This window comes from Cygnus olor, chromosome Z (assembly GCF_009769625.2).
Source record: "Cygnus olor isolate bCygOlo1 chromosome Z, bCygOlo1.pri.v2, whole genome shotgun sequence".
Lineage (NCBI taxonomy): Eukaryota > Metazoa > Chordata > Aves > Anseriformes > Anatidae > Cygnus > Cygnus olor.
In genome coordinates, this window is record NC_049198.1 from 25,019,427 (window position 1) to 25,035,193 (window position 15,767).

Below are 15,767 nucleotides of genomic sequence, written 5' to 3' on the forward strand. Positions count from 1 at the left end.
CTACTTACCATCCCATGCATCAAACATGTCTGTTATAAAATAATCAATGAAGGAAATCTGAGACTTGGGGATGCTGCAGGTGTTTCTATCAAAAACTGGCATTACAACAGGCAGACCCTGTCTCTTCTCTTCATCAGTCTAAGAAAACAAAACTCCAGTTAGCCCCTGAAGCTTTGCTGGCTTTCATGTTAGAATGGCAAAGGCCTGGGGATTAGATGAATTGCAGCAGGAGGCTTGAGACAAAACTCAGAACCCCAGAGGTAAATGGCCTTAGCTTCCTGTGCTTTATTTCCTCTGCAACAGGGACTGAAATCAACATCTCTTCCCTTTCACAAGTACTCTGTTACTGCACTGCTGCGACTGTTCTTAGTTCCAGTGAGACAGAATGCCATAACCTGGTGATTAGGGCACACCAGCCAAAATTGGAAACCGGACTTTCAGAGTCCTCTAGCAGAGGACAGAGTCAGACTTGTCTTTTCCATAGCTCTGGTGGCTGTTCCAAACCATTTATCTTTTAAGTAAGAGGGATGTTGCTGTCTCTACTCTCTCTGCTTGTATTATATTAAAAGAATAACAGAAGTCAGAGTATGTCCTTCAACTATGTGCCCACAAATGGAAGAGGGCTGATTGTGTTGCTATCAATATGTTGGAAGAGCCAACCAACTCAATAGGATTTTATTTACAACATACATTTGAAGTAGTTTAGGCAGCATCTAATGCTGGAAGTGGCAGCAAAGCAGTCCCAAAATTACCAGGTGAGGTGAATGAGCAGTTCTCAGCACCTCGTCTTGCTGCAGGTAGGCTAGTGCCCAAGGTTGGCAATTTAAAAACAGCTTGACTGCTTGCATGATACCTTCACTGCTGGGGAGGCATGTCCTAAGTGATCCTTGATCTTACTCAGCAAGTGAGCAAAATTATTCACAAGGATTGAAATGAAATTAAAGATATGCACAAGATATCTACAAGTTTTTTTTTTGTTTGTTTGTTTTTTCCCAGTAAAAATTGTCTCTCTTATCTGAATTTGGATGGGAAGCATACTAGGAACACCCACCTGTCTTTTGAACCCAAACTGCAGATTTTCATACCATTAGTGGCAAATAAAAGCTAAGAAACTTTGAGTTGTTCAAATAACTAGAAGAGTGTTTCACTTTAAAGGCATTGCTCTGTTTGTGTTAGAAAAACTGAGTTTTAAGAAAGGATGTTGTGCTTCCAGTTCTGTTCTTCAGGGTCCCATGTGATAAGCATTTTTCTGCAGTACTGAGCTGCTCCACCATCTGCCTACTGTAGTGAACGTTCAGGTACCATCTTCAAAGAGGAAGGGCCAGCCCAATGATTCAGTTGAGGGGCTCATCAGACATGGAATCGCTTTTCAAGCTCTGTTCAGGGGAGGTATTGATTGGAACTAGAAGCTAGAACAGTGATGGTGATTGAGTATTAGCCAAATAAATTTGCGAAGTGGTCAAGTCACTTTGTTTCATTTAGATGGAGAAAACTAAAGGTGTACAACCTTTCTACCATTCTGTACTACAAGCTTCCCAGTAAGCAAACTGGCTAGCTTTGATGGTAGAAAATTCTTCTGCATGAACAGTTCCCATTCTGACTGGGGAATAAAATTATGCTTCTGCTGATACAAGGAAGACTCCATGTAGAACAGCAGACCAGCTGACATGCACTTTCTTAAATAATATAATAATCAAATGATAAAACTATACGCACCTGTGCAAAATACTCTTCTGAAATCCTCCCTGCCCATTCAATACATAGCTCTAGGGGGCGACACGGATTTGCTACATCTGCACACTTGATCATCATGCGCTTGATCAGTGTTTGGTTATCTGGAAAATTCTTTATGTTGGCTGTACGTTCACAGTCGCTGCCTTCACTCTGCAATAGAGTTGGTTATGAGGGCTGGTGGCCAGCATCCCTGCTATCAGAAGTAAATGCATCATTATTAGCTCTGCAGGGCTTATACAGTAAGTGGGCACCCAGTCTGATGCCTTCTCATTCCACGCAGAGTACTGGGAAGCTGGAGGAGAAAGTGGTGGCTGAGAACAGCAGCTGTGTGAAGTTGCTAATGGTAGTGCCACCACATGGCAGCTGGGGAGATTCTCAGCATTAATAGCAAAGTTTGTGAAACAGCAGTCACAGCTTCTTATCAGCTAGGGTAGGTTACCCTTCTCTGCATCCCAGCCTTGCCTTTAGGGAACAGGACCAGGGTGGAGGAGTCATCCACAAACTGCAGGCTGATAAACCAGCATCATCACTGCTAAGTGTTTAAAACTTTGGTGCAGGAGTGGTAGGGGACTGCTTCATTTAGGTGAGCTTTTACAGTTCAATTTTCAGTTTTTCATTCACAGATGAGAAAACTGAAGCAGGCACAAAGTGGTGATTTGATTTGCACAACTGATGTCTCTTAATAGAGGCAGAAAAGCAAGTATATGCTATTCAGTTCCATTATGTTTTCAATTAATTTTACCATTTTTGTGCTGGATTTTGTACCCTAGGCCTGGAATACTTGTTGGTCTTTGCTACCAGCTAAAATTATGTATCAGCTAATCTAGGAGATAAACAGTAGGAAAATACAGGAGTGGCATACTGACTCCAGAATGTCTCTGCTTGCTCTGCTGAACTGCTCAAATGCTGAACTACTTACTCACCACTATGGAGAACGCGTGCAAAGAACGGAGTATTTGTGACAAGTCTGCTGTGACATCATCTGGGTCTTGAATAGTTTAAAGAAGGGCACAGGTATATTATATTCCTTATTGAGTAATAAAAAGCATTCACCTCAGCTCAACATGGCATTAACACTATTCTCAAAATAATATATTTGTGTAATTATGGCCTCCCTTCACTGCTAAATTCAACTCTTAGTCAAAAATTGAACATAAATACTTTTTACCACCACTGCTAAATTAATGTCTTTGAAGGTTTATGGGCAGATATTTTGTAGTGACTCTTGCCAATTCAGGCATTAATCTTCTAACTTTATGTTTAACAGTTAATATTTTTCAGCATGGGTAGCCCAGAACGAGCTGCCAGATTAGACCTGTTCCTAAACTGCTGTTCAAGATCAAAAATAGGAAGAGCCACCATTAACAATAAGGAACAGAACAACCTAATATTACTGAAAAAAACAAATCTGTAATACATGTGATTTGTGCTGCACTTTTATTACTCCACAACTCCTGTAAGTTTTGAAATAGCCTCTGCCAGAAGACGGTAAGATAAAGGAGAATGAATCAAAGAAAACGTTTTCTGTAGCTAAAAAATAATGGTTGCAATAGAACATATGGAGAACATTTACAAGCTCTTTAGCAACTGCTAGAACAAATGCACGTGATAAAAGTGAGATTCCCAAAAAATGCATCCAGAGCTTGGAAACACTGTGGTTTCAGCGAGACTTGTGAATCTAAGTCCTACAGTGCAAGGCAGGGATGCCAGAACACAAGAGGTTTCAAAATGGGGGCGGTGGAGGAAGCAACTCAGAAAACAACCTGTCAGAGGGAGAAATGATGTTCGAGAGCGCAGATTTCCCTGTGCCACTTCAGAGGGCATTTCAGTAATTGCTGGGCCCAGAGCAAGTGGCTGTCTGGCCCACAGGTAAGTACAGGCAGGGAAAGCTGAAAGCAGCTAATTCTACACAGTGAAGCATGCTGATGTGGGTGTTACTTTCCTGTGTACTTTGAACTGAAGTGGGATCTCTGCTGTCCTGTCTTTGCCAGTACATGAGGGCAAACCCATGAAATACTCTCCTGAGGTGTCAGGATGGGAGCACTGTGCGAGGCCCCCACTGGTGCCCAAACCACATCCCTCTGTCCCGTGGGAGTGCTGGCACTGAGGATAGATCAGGCAAATTCAGACCCCGTTCCACATACAGCGAGCCGTCTGGAGATGGAAGTGCTGGGGAGTAACAATACAAAGTGCCCACAGAGCCAGTGAAGTTCTGCTGCATTTGTGATTTCTAGCTCAAACTGCCAGGAGAATGGAGCTCAGTAGTCCCTAGGGCAGGTCAGTTAACTGACATGGTGCTGCCCCAAAAGTCATAAGCCCCACCAGTCCTGATTGGTTTCTGTATCCATGTCAATCTACAGAGCAAAAGGTTGAGTTGTGGAGAACTAACAGAAGACACTTTTATTTTTTAGTACCATTGAACTTCATTTTGATCTGATTTTGTGTGTGTGTGTGTGTGTGTGCTTGTAATAAAGCACTATTATCACTAAGTAGTGATAAGATAACCTTTCTTTAGGTAACACTGCTGTAGAGAACCCTGTCAGATGCTGAGCATTTGACTTTCAGAAGCAACAAAAGAAGGTGAAGAGGGGCCTGGGATGGGAAACACAGAGGTATCTCATGAAGAATGCTCTGGCTGGTTATGGAGCACTAGGGTGCATGTAACTGACAGGAATAATGGCCATGATATCTTTTGGTGCCATCAGGAATGGGGCTGGGGTGGAGATATCTCAGGAAACAACAGAGTTGTTCCTTCCGATCACAGAGGAACAAAACTATGCAGTTTCCTCAGTCATAGCCCCAAGCTTAGGCAAATCCCACTGCTCAGAGGCGCGACCGCAGGCACAGGTGCTGACCTGGCTTCCTGCACAGAGTATTGCATATACAAAAGCATCTACTTCCACGTTTTATGAACACAAAATAGCTTTGAAAACAAGGCTTATAAAAATGCAGGTGTTTAAATGAGCTAAAGGCAGAGCCCAGACATAGAAAGCTTAAGGAGGTATTTCTTCACACTTTGAGGTGTGAGGTCATAAATCCTATTGTGAATTGTGTTGGGCATTACCACAATGCAAATGAAAATGATACTTAAAGTTGTCTGGGAAGAACTTCACTGAAATGCCCAGAGGCATAAAGTCCTGAAGGCACTTACATGTGAGCTGGTCTCCTCAGATGCCATCGGCTTGTTGATGCTGTTCACAAATTTGTTCACGTGCTCAAAGTGCTTTGTCATCTCTGTCGCCAAAACCATATCAATAATGGCCTGGCGCAATGTCCGATAGTGATTTCTAGGGAAGAAAAGTAGTTCTTGCTCACAAGCCTGCTGGACAGAAAGCTATCCTTTCCTTGTTCCTTCCCAGGCAGCACTGCAAAACACAGCTCGTGGGCCCATCCACATGGAGTAGGCACCTCATCGTTATGAAAGGTCTGGCTGGAGGACAGGCTGCCAACCGGGCCATGCCAATGCAGTGCATAAAACGTTAGCAACTATCTTTACATGCTTCCTAGCGATACAAAACTTGGATGCCTCAAAACACAGAACACAGGGCGGGGAAAAATATCACAGCCTTTTTAAAAATAATGTTTACATAGGATTCTGGAAGAGGTTAAATATTTAATGTATCAATTCAAATTATATTTCCTGGTTCAGAAGGTAGGCTCTCGATTGGCCCCGAACTAAAATCCTGAAGCAACCAGTTCACACAAACACACACACATGCTCCCCCTCTCCAGCAAACCCACCTATCAATGTTCTTGAAAATGTTGCATTTGCTGTCTTTAGCTGTAAGCTGAAATGCCAGTGCCGTGTGATGGCTCTCTAACACAGCAGTGTCATTGTAGAGGACAGCTAATTCACTGCCTGCATTGCACAGGAAAGAGTTGGTCCGTCCAGGGTGATCTACATCATGAATGGTGGCTGCTATTAATGCAGCCACCTCGTCTAAGTGGTCAAGGCTTCCCTACAGAAGAGAGAGATCATGACGTATCAGAAAAATTAAAATAAACCAATTTCTCCTCATTTCTGTGTACCCACAAATATGCAACTGTAAGCTTGAGTGTAGGGACCCTACCTCCTTGTGATCATTTTCCACTGACTGTGCACATGGATTACCTAGTACAAAACCCCCTCCCAACCTCACCCAAACCCTGCTTCATTAATGAAGCTTTTTATTGTGCTGTCACCTAAGCAATGTCTTTGCTTTAGGTCCTCTTTGAGGTGTTCTTCCACTCGGTGCATTTTTCTGAATGACTCTGCTCTGACTCCACTCTACAGACCTTGTATGTTTGGCAAAGCTTACAAAGAACTAACAGTCAACTACCACCAGATAGAAAAGATTTTTTCCCCTATTGTTGCTAGCTACAAGTGCAAACTCCTTACTTCAGAGAAACTGTGTGGGTTGCAGGCATGACAGGAAAAGACCTCAAGGGCAGAGCAACTTGATGAAGCCAGCGCCATTATTTAAGCAAACATGTGGCTGGATGACACATACAAAATGGCACTCCAGAGTGACACCTGAGCAAACACACCAAAATCCCAGCCCAAAGAGCTCCCAGGTGACAGCTTTACCTTCACTCTCTCCTTCCCCAGAAAGAAGGCAGTAGCATGCAGGACATCGGCTGCGTGCGTGGAGTTGTGGTAGGAGTTGGAGGAGTGGTAGTTGGCTTCAATCACCTGCAGCCACGCTCGCAGTGTTGCTTCCGAGCAGTTTAAAAACTCAGAGACCCCAAACCGGCCAAAAACTTTCAAGCCCAAATAGACTAATGGCCTAGAAAACAACGTTAGAAAATAGCACTGCTGTGAAAGAGGAACTTCTACAGTTTTAAAGAACGATGTTTTCTTCAAAGAAACCAACAAGACCTTAGAAATAAAAGGTGGGAGGAATATGAAACATTTTTATCGCACATCTATAATCTCTAAACAGCCTGGCCAGACTCCATAGTCTCTAAATAGTCAAGGTTACAAACTACTACTTTTACCATCCTTTCAGACTTAATACATTTTGCAGAAATGGCACAGTTCCATTATAGCTTCACCAATTCCTATGATTTTATCTTAGCCTTCAAGAAGCCACAAATAAAAAAAAAATGCTTAAAAGCCCAGTTCTTTTGAGTTTTGATTATCTGTCAACCATTCAAAAATACCTTTTCTTTTGAGGAGAAACAGCACACTTTGTACACTACACAGGCACATCTTAAAGGCGACCAAGGCATAAACGACAAAGTGCCAAACATTTACGGGTTCAAATAATCTTAGGACTTCAGGAGTACAGATTCCTACTTCCTGAATATTTGAAGCTGGCAATACACAAAGCATATCGATGCTTCTTGGGGAAGTTGTTAGCATCAGGTCACTAGTTCACATAACCTGCTCCAGCTTAGGAGGACTGGACCACTTTCTAGAACGGAGACAGGAGCCTGCCAGCCTTTTTCCAAACAAACACAACACCAAAAGCCACACACTCTCTAGCTTCAAGTTGTATGGGATGGACTAAACAGAAGTGGCATGTCCTGAACCCTTCAGCTAATGAAGAGGCACGAGACAAAGCCACCAGTTAGGAGGCTGTTGGCATGCTGTGCTTCTACATAGAGGTTAGTTAAACTGGGAAAACCAGCAGCTGAAAAAAAGAGCTAGTGATGAAAGACTGTGGTTCCCCAAAAACAGCATTGGTCTTGGAAAGAAGAAGGGGGTCTGGAAAGAAGTGGGTGAAGATTCTGGCTGGAGGAAAGATCCTGGAAGCAGGGGAAGATGCTAGAGATCAGAGAGCAGTGCAGAGATGAATGACAGGATGTTCCTGGGGACCATGGCCAGTAATGGCAGAGGCTGGTAACTGTGTGCTGGAACCAACCCAGCCTTCTGCCTGGCCTCCCTGTACCAGCAGCTATCTCCCAGATGGTGAGGGAATTTGAGGTCTAGTGAATGTAATGCTGGGCAGGGGAGCGATGAGCCAGTGTGTGACACAGTAAAGCCAACATCTGCAAATTAAAAACAGGCAAATGCAAATTCAGACAATGGCTACTTTCTTTAAACAGAGTACAAGAGACTCAGTAGTCTTCCCAATCACTTGCATCTTGGAATGAAAATCACTTTTCACTCTGAATAACATGTTTTTTTTTGTGGGCTGCATGACATCAAATCTCCTGATGCCTTCTTTCATTATCTTTCAAAATCTCAGGCCCTTGATCCTGTCGCTGGCTTATCCTTCATCCCGGTTTTTTACTCCTATAATCAAAAGCCACAGTTGCCTCGCAGCTTACAAAATCATAGGGTGAGTGAGTTGATGGAGGGGAGAGGTTTGTTTTTTCCAGCCTGACCACTTGCGCAGCACTAAGTAAAAGGGCATCATTGAGACGTACAGAATGTAACAACACTAGACTGTGCCAAACAGTGTGACCTGAGTAGAGCAGATGGGAGTCAAACAAGGTAGAAATTGAACAGGAAGCAATCTTGGAGGGCTGGAGATGCTGTCAGGAAAGGGAACAGACTGCACAGGGTTCTCCATGGCCTGCACATGCATCTTGACCCTGGTGTGTGCCTGGCTTCTAAGTGGGATATCAATGCATACAACTGAGCACACACAAAAACCAGGAAGGCAGCTCTCACAGACTTGCAGTGTCTTTCTTTACTTTTTCCAGAGCAGAGCACTTTCAGCTACAGAGCCTCAGCAACATTTTTACAAGCACCCAGGAAAAGGAGTCAGGTACCTTTTATTTGTAACAGCTTCCAATTCAAAAATATTGAAGTCCCAGCTTTCCTCATTATCCAGGAGCTGTGCAATACAAGGTGGAACATCACTGATGGTATTTGGCACTGAAAGGTGACTATGGCTCAGGTTCATATCTGTTGAAATGGAATTTGGCAATTACAGCATTTATGGATTTTTTTTTAACATGCAGAATTCAGTTTAGAAAACAACTCTTTTAAAGAAAAACAACTCTTTCTCTTACATGAAAAAGTCTGTAAAAGCCTGTAATATTATATGGTTATCAATGATTTGGAAATAAACCAGAAAGATCAGTGAACATCTCTTTGAATGACAATTTAATTATTTTCTGGTCTGATTTTCTACCTTTTGAAATGCATTATTTTAATTATTTGAATCTGCTTCAGCTCCAAAATTGAGGCAGTACAGCACTTGTTCTCCAGTCACTTAGATGACCATTTCCAAAGACAAACATTTCACTGCAAATTAGCATGAAGTTCTATGTCACTAGCATCCACAAATGGAATAACATACAAAGAAAATTTTAAAATGGAGGCTTACTCTTAGAAAACATATACTCATTTCCTGACAGTCTTCTCAAGCCATCCTGAAATAAACAAGTCTATTATAAGCTTAAGGCAGAAACAGCACCCATGCATCATTTGTAAAAACATTACCTACATTTTCTCTGTAGGTCCTTTTCCTGGATACTGAAAGTACTGCTCCTACTGTAGCACTATAAACACCATCCATATTTTAAAGTATTTCAAAACAGATGTGAAAGGTTTCAAGGGACACTAGTATGAGATCTCCAGAAAGGATATTACTAACCATACAGTGTACTGCCCTCCTTGACCCTTTTATTGGCACCTGCACCATTTCATCATTCACATTAACCACCATCATTTATTTTTCATTTCCTTTACACTATTTTGACAAGAATTAGCTCAGTGTTTGTTAAAAAAATGAGGTAATCCATGATGAAATCTGGGTAGTCTGTCTCTGGCAGACAGTTTTGCTACCCTTATGGGGCCAAAGTCGTAACCCAATGAAAGTAAAACTTACTCTTGCTATTGTCATCTAGTTGTCAGGTAGAATAGCTGTAGAGCAATCCCTCTAATTCCATCTAAGTTTCTAGGCTTTCTAAATAGTACCTCCTTGAGACAAAGCAGATTGGATGATATAGTTTCTAGTGGTGACCACGTTCACTTATATATGAGGATGAATGCATCCAATGGACTCAGACATAGCCATATCTTACAACGTCTCAGTGCTTACTGATGGTAGAGATGCCAAAACACTTAAATGAAACAATGATGAATTACAATTCCCCTTCCCATTCCGTGTGAAATTTTAGCTCAGCAGAGCACTGAGCTGTGATGCAGGACACTGGTAACAGTAACTCCATCTCTACTAATTTTACTCACAGTCATCAGACCTCCAACAAGATCACTTGTGTGAGGATCTTCATCTTTGGTACCTAGCTGAGGGGAGTAAAGTTCTGTTGTCCGCAAGATTTCCAGAACTCTGTCCAAGGCCTCTGCTACTGTGATGGGGCTGTTTTCCTGGGCAGCATTAATTATGTTAATAACCTGAAAGCAGTTTAGGGAGGCAGGCAAGGAAGAGTGAATACCACATTTTTATTTTCTTGCTACAAAACAGTATTGGCTAGATTATGCTACTTCCCATTTACCAAATCCTGTGTAATTCCCCCAAATCCTGTGTAATTCATTTTCTCAATGCAAAAAAGAAGGGCAGAGAGCAACAACAGCTGGGCTGTGGTTGAAGGAGAAGAGGATGGCTTTTCTTTGCCTTCCACAATGTGTCTCAGCTCCAATCTGGGAAAGCAGCAATGACACTAAGGCAGCACTAAGGACTGGTCCTGGCACTTCCAGGACTGAGATGGCTAAAGCCCTTTCTTTATCCACAAGCTGCTGCAGGGGCACTGCAGGCTATGACTGGGGAGAAGGAAAAGGAAAGGAATCAGCTGCTGTAATGGGCACATGGTACTAGAAAGTTAAGAGCTTGATGATGAGAAGATGGGGAGAGAAGAGGAAATGGTTTGAGGACGGGAGATGGTAGGCAGCATGGTTTGTGGGACAATAGATTATGCAGCTGGTTTGTGATAGAAGAATTTGCGTAACACAGATGGTGAAGAAATGAGTGCAGGAAAGCAGGAGACAGAATGTGGTGCAGATGCTACCACTTCTGCGTGCTATCTCATAAATACCAATGGCAAGAGCCAAGGTGAGACTGAAAGTACATGTTCTCCTACACATGCGCAGACCAACAAAGCAGGTTCCTCTTCCTGCCACAAGCAGAGCACCTAGTAAGGACACCCTTTTCCCCTTTTTTACCTTTTTCTTCATTACTAGGACTTGGAATGAGATGATGAGATGCAGAAAGTTTTATGAAAAAAAAAGTCTTGACTTTAAATATTCTGTTAAATAGAAAGTAAACTCCTGGCTGTACTGCCACAAACTATGTTTTTCCCTAAAAGTGCAACAACGAATTCTGAGTCTGTGCAAAAGGCTCAGGGCTCACCTTTGTGATAGGAGCTTCTATTGTCATTGAGTGGATCCTTGCCATTGAGGAGTTCCGTCGGGTCTGTAAACTTGGAGCTGGCATTAAAGAGAGCACTGATTACATGCTGCAGAGTGTGAATCATCCGACATTCTTTAGTGAGCGCCAAAGGCTGTCATTAGGGAACAGCATGACAGACCCCAGCCTTGACTCCCATTTCTCCTGTACCTCCCCTCCTGCAAGTTCTTGCTTTACTGACTATTTTCTTGCAGCGTTGTCTATCTCCTTTGCAGGCAGCTCTCACTGCTGCTGTCCATTTGCTGTATACTTAAGCTGTACTAAACTTCACACCCAGCACCTCCCCCTGTCCTCTTGTTTGCCAATGTATTTCTGTCAGACATGGCTTCTCCTGTGACTGTACGCGCTCCTCTCATCTCAGCAAAGCAGCTGCTCTGGTGAAACACATTACTGCACCCTGTAACTTGTTCTTCTCACTGCTTACTGTGGCAGAAAGAAATCTCTGCCACCACCATCCCAGGCCTGGCAGGCAGTCACAGACAGGACTAGGAGCAGAAGTACTGCTCTCAAGTAACCAACAGCAACAAATCCCATCATGTCGCAAACTAATGAAACCAAAATATTGGTTAGGCAGCAGAACCTGCAGCTTTCTGCTAGTGGAGGACCTGATGCTTCACCACGCACTCCTTTAACAGTCTGCCCTCCATCCTGTGGCAGAGCCACTGCTCCTCCTCATGAAGGCACCAAGCTCTGCCATGCATCTACATGCAGCTACATGGATGCTTATGTTGGGGCACTGTTTTGCAATTCAGAATTAAGAAATTTTAAAGTTATAAGACACTGAAGAAATCTCTGTTCTATCACCTGTGAACCTGTCTGCTTCCTCTTTCATTCTGTGTTTCCATTGCCTGTGGTAAGTCTGTTCTTTATTTCTAACCTTATTCTTGACAGTTTTCTGCTTTCTTACCATCACTACTTTGAGAAGCTATTGACTTAACATCAACTGAGTCTTTTCTTCTGTTCTTGCATTTGAAGGAATGGGATTCTGTAAATACAAAACAAAAGCTTTAAAAATGTGTCAGTAATAAATTTTTCTACAGTCTTCTCCATCCAAAACTCTGAACATTAATAAAATAATCTTCACAATACCATGTAAGTAGGGGGAAATATTGTAATCTCTACATGTCAGAACAAGGGACTGAGATATAAACTCAGAGTACATCAAGTTACAGCAACTTGCCTAAGGTCACTTGGGAAGCTATTTTGGAAGAAAGGCAAGAAAACTTACGGAACAGGGAACTCGCTTCACCTAGCTTTAGCTGCCTAAAAGCAGCAGGCTTTCAGCTTGTGTTTGCCTAAGGGAGCTGACAAAGATCCCTTCGTGTTAATGGGGATAGAGAGGGGCACACCCTCAGAGCAGGTCATTCTGCTTTAGGAGCGATGCCTAAGGCAGAAAGGTTGAACCCCTCCAGCAAGTTCCCTCTGCTCTCCACTGAACACTGAACAAGGTCAGTTCAGCTGCTCAGAAACTTAGCTAAGGAGGAGAAATCCCATCTCAGTCAACACTCTTACAAAGCCAGCACAAGGTTTAATCTTTTAATTTTTTTGTTCTTTTAATTTCAATAATTGTTTGTACACTGTTAAAAAAAAATCCATCATATTGAGAATGATTAAAACCAATCCATTCAGTTGCTGTGAAAAATAACCACACACCAAGCTGTCATTCTTGAAACTTCCATTTACTAAAAACAAGTGAAATCATAATATCCAGACAAATGCAAAAGCGAGATGAAACCAACTCATATAAATGCCTGGACAGTGCCTCAGTTAAACAATGACAACAAAAATGATTCAGTAAAATTCCATTTTTCCCCAAAACATTACAGTCTGCACTCTCCCTTATGCTTCAAAACAACGACCTTGTATCTATGCACCTCTTTGTGAAAATCTCCACAGTGTCTACTCACAGAGTATACAATATGGCTCTGAAAAATCAGAGATCACTGAAAGCTTTCAAAGGGAGATAACCACTGTGTGAAGAATCAGAAATACAATAAACTTGATATTCTTAATATAAGGGCTAAATCACGTAACCTTTTTCAAGAAAACCTGCCTGTAACAAAACTAAATGTTAGTATACAGTCTTCCAGAATTAAAAATAGATTATTCTAAAAAATGACTGGAATGCAGTTTCCGTCTTAAGAATTCTTTACCACATATTTACAAGAAAGTTTGGATCTTTTTAATTTTGTTATAGTTATACTGGAGAAACTGAAGGCTTTTCCTCTGTTGATACATAACAGTTGGGCATCACTAAGTCATGATAAATTATATTATTAATTTGTTTAGTAGGACTCCTCTTTTAAACCCCTTTTCTGCATTAACTTTTGCAGAAGTTTAACACAAAGCACTAGAGTGAGAGAAAACGTACACACAAACATAGCTGCAAGAGGCAGTAGCAGACAAGGTAACTCTCCTTCTGTTACTTCCTAAACTTCCAGCTTAGCCAGTTTGAAACTTTGCTAGTGCCACCTAGAGAGTCTCAGGTACAAAAAAGCTACTCTACATCACACTAGTTTCTGTTGGTAATACTTAAATAAAATTTTACTGTACGCTGGGTGAGTGGAGTGTCTCCCCATCCAGATTTGTTACAAACCACACCACAAACAGAACAATATGGGCTATTTTTCTACCCTCTTCACAAACTGGTTCTAGGAATTTATTCTTGAAGCATAACCATGGACACCAGGAAGGATAACCAACATCACATAGGTGTGACTTTAAGGTTGCCTGTTTTGAAATCATCAACGTGACTCTGTGTGATGTGGCTTCCCAGTCGTGCTGAAATCCCTCACAATAATGAGCAAATCTAAATGCCTCCCCACAATTTGTAAAGCACGTTACTACACTAGTAACAACGTGTTAACTAGTAACAAGTGTTCCGCAACTTAATTCACGGGCATTCTCACCTTCCCCTTTCTGCAGACTCCACTACCAGAACAGGAAGAGTGAGAAGGAAAAACTGCATTTATTACTAGGACACAGGAGCAGTTTAACACACCATGGATCAGTTCTAATGGCAACACTGGCAATTAGAGTAGTATGTTGCAAATATTGTCTCTTCGCCCCACTCCCACCCTCTCTGGTGGTTATTATTTTGCACCACAAAGTTCTCCAATGCTTCTACCTACTCTTACGCTACTTTAAAAGCAGGGGATGTCATGCAGTCACTTCCCACACCCTTGGTATGTGAAAATCAGAAGCTGACTGACAATGCACAGCAACGTTGCCCAGTATTTCAATGTGGGAAGGGTCTTGGGTGCTAAAAGGTAACAGACTGAAAGAACGTGCTCTCTCAGAAGAAGGCAGCAGTGCTGCATCTAGGTCAGATCAATAGAAGACCATTACAAACTTTAAATTGGCCTTTAGTGTCTCCTTCTTCAGGGAAAACTGTTACTCCAAACAGTGCACAGCACTGGAAGATGTAATTATTCCCTTACTTTCCTTCCCAAAGTTATCTTTAGTAACTTCTGCAGGTAGCTTTTGATCGAGATCTTAAATGTGCTGTCTGCAAGTAAGGAAAGCTGCCTGAGACACAGAGCAAGGGTTGTGCAGACACATCACAACACCACCATCATGCTCAATGCTGATTGTCCATGACTAGTTGTAGCCTGGGCACTACAGACACACTTCTTAGCCTCGTGCTGGGCCAAAATAAGCCCCTGCTGGCAGGTCCTAAACTTTGAAACACTCGGGCAGATCTGACAGCATAAATCAGCACAGTTCCACATTTATTTCAGACAGTAAGGAGTGACAAGATACACTTGCTTTCAGTTCAGACATGGTATTTTAATACGATGAAGAGCAGTGCATCTTAATGCAAGAGATCTCTATGGTAGATCAAATTATTGTTGACTGTTACAAGCCCGAATCATTGTGCAACATTTGAGCAGCTGGCACCAGTCACTGTCCATCTTCTCTGACCACAGACTCAACAGAGGGTAGAGACAACATATCATACCAGCAAAGAACCTGGTCACAACTTCAAGCATTCAAGTGTATAAAGGTAAATGATAGTAGTCTAACCTGACTGAGAATTGTCTCCTGTACACTTGTTATCGTGGTGACTCTTGCAGAGCTGAAGATGCACCAAGAGTAAAACATGTTTGTAAGGGAAAAGAACACAAAAAGGTTTAAAAAGGGCTACATTAAACACTGTCCTTAACCAACATTTTCTGTTCAGTTATTTTAAAAAAATCTCAAAGACTCTTCTTTGGGTGTAACTAGACATGGAGAAATAATATGAAAATAAACAAACATTCAATGCAGGAAATCACAGATACAATAGTGCTTTTAAATACTAACAGCAAGTTGCTGTTTAATACCCATGTCTGTAAGAGAACTGACATTCCATTTTAGATAAAGTTTTAAGTACAAATTGCATATGATTCCATGAATAAATGCAAAATGAAAAAAAAATAATCCTAAGATGTTACTCATTTTTGCACTCTGCAAGTATTTTTAACACCATTTCCTTGGTTCTGTCTAAGCTAAGTTTGCATGCACTCTTTCATGAATTAGTGATACACTGGGCAGTTACAAAAGCAACACTCCAGCCACGAAGGGGCAGATAGGTCTTATTCATCAGATCTTTGTTTCTAAGTAATTTTTAACCACTCCCATGAATGAAGAAGTTAAATATAAAATCTTATTAGCTTGTGCTTCTGAAACATCTGAACATTTTGATAGATATTTCAGTCTTTCCTAAAATTTAAGTAGGACTTTTCCATC

At 41.8% G+C, this 15,767-nt stretch overlaps 1 protein-coding gene across 3 annotated transcripts in view; it reads right to left on the bottom strand.

The window, feature by feature from the left end:
- Positions 1-15,767, bottom strand: part of PDE8B (phosphodiesterase 8B) — a 44,121-nt gene that overhangs the window by 2,551 nt on the left and 25,803 nt on the right. Inside the window, exons 10-20 of one of the 3 annotated variants that reach the window (XM_040541226.1) lie at positions 15,063-15,114; positions 11,944-12,021; positions 10,980-11,056; positions 9,863-10,000; positions 8,997-9,042; positions 8,437-8,572; positions 6,302-6,500; positions 5,476-5,693; positions 4,886-5,021; positions 1,717-1,884; positions 9-138 (exon numbers count right to left, since the gene is read on the bottom strand). In XM_040541226.1, the coding sequence (XP_040397160.1) occupies positions 9-138; positions 1,717-1,884; positions 4,886-5,021; positions 5,476-5,693; positions 6,302-6,500; positions 8,437-8,572; positions 8,997-9,042; positions 9,863-10,000; positions 10,980-11,056; positions 11,944-12,021; positions 15,063-15,114 (1,378 nt within the window). Of the gene's footprint in view, positions 1-8; positions 139-1,716; positions 1,885-4,885; positions 5,022-5,475; positions 5,694-6,301; positions 6,501-8,436; positions 8,573-8,996; positions 9,043-9,862; positions 10,028-10,979; positions 11,057-11,943; positions 12,022-15,062; positions 15,115-15,767 lie in introns of all 3 variants that reach the window. The other 2 variants (XM_040541224.1, XM_040541227.1) reach the window with 2 other exon arrangements.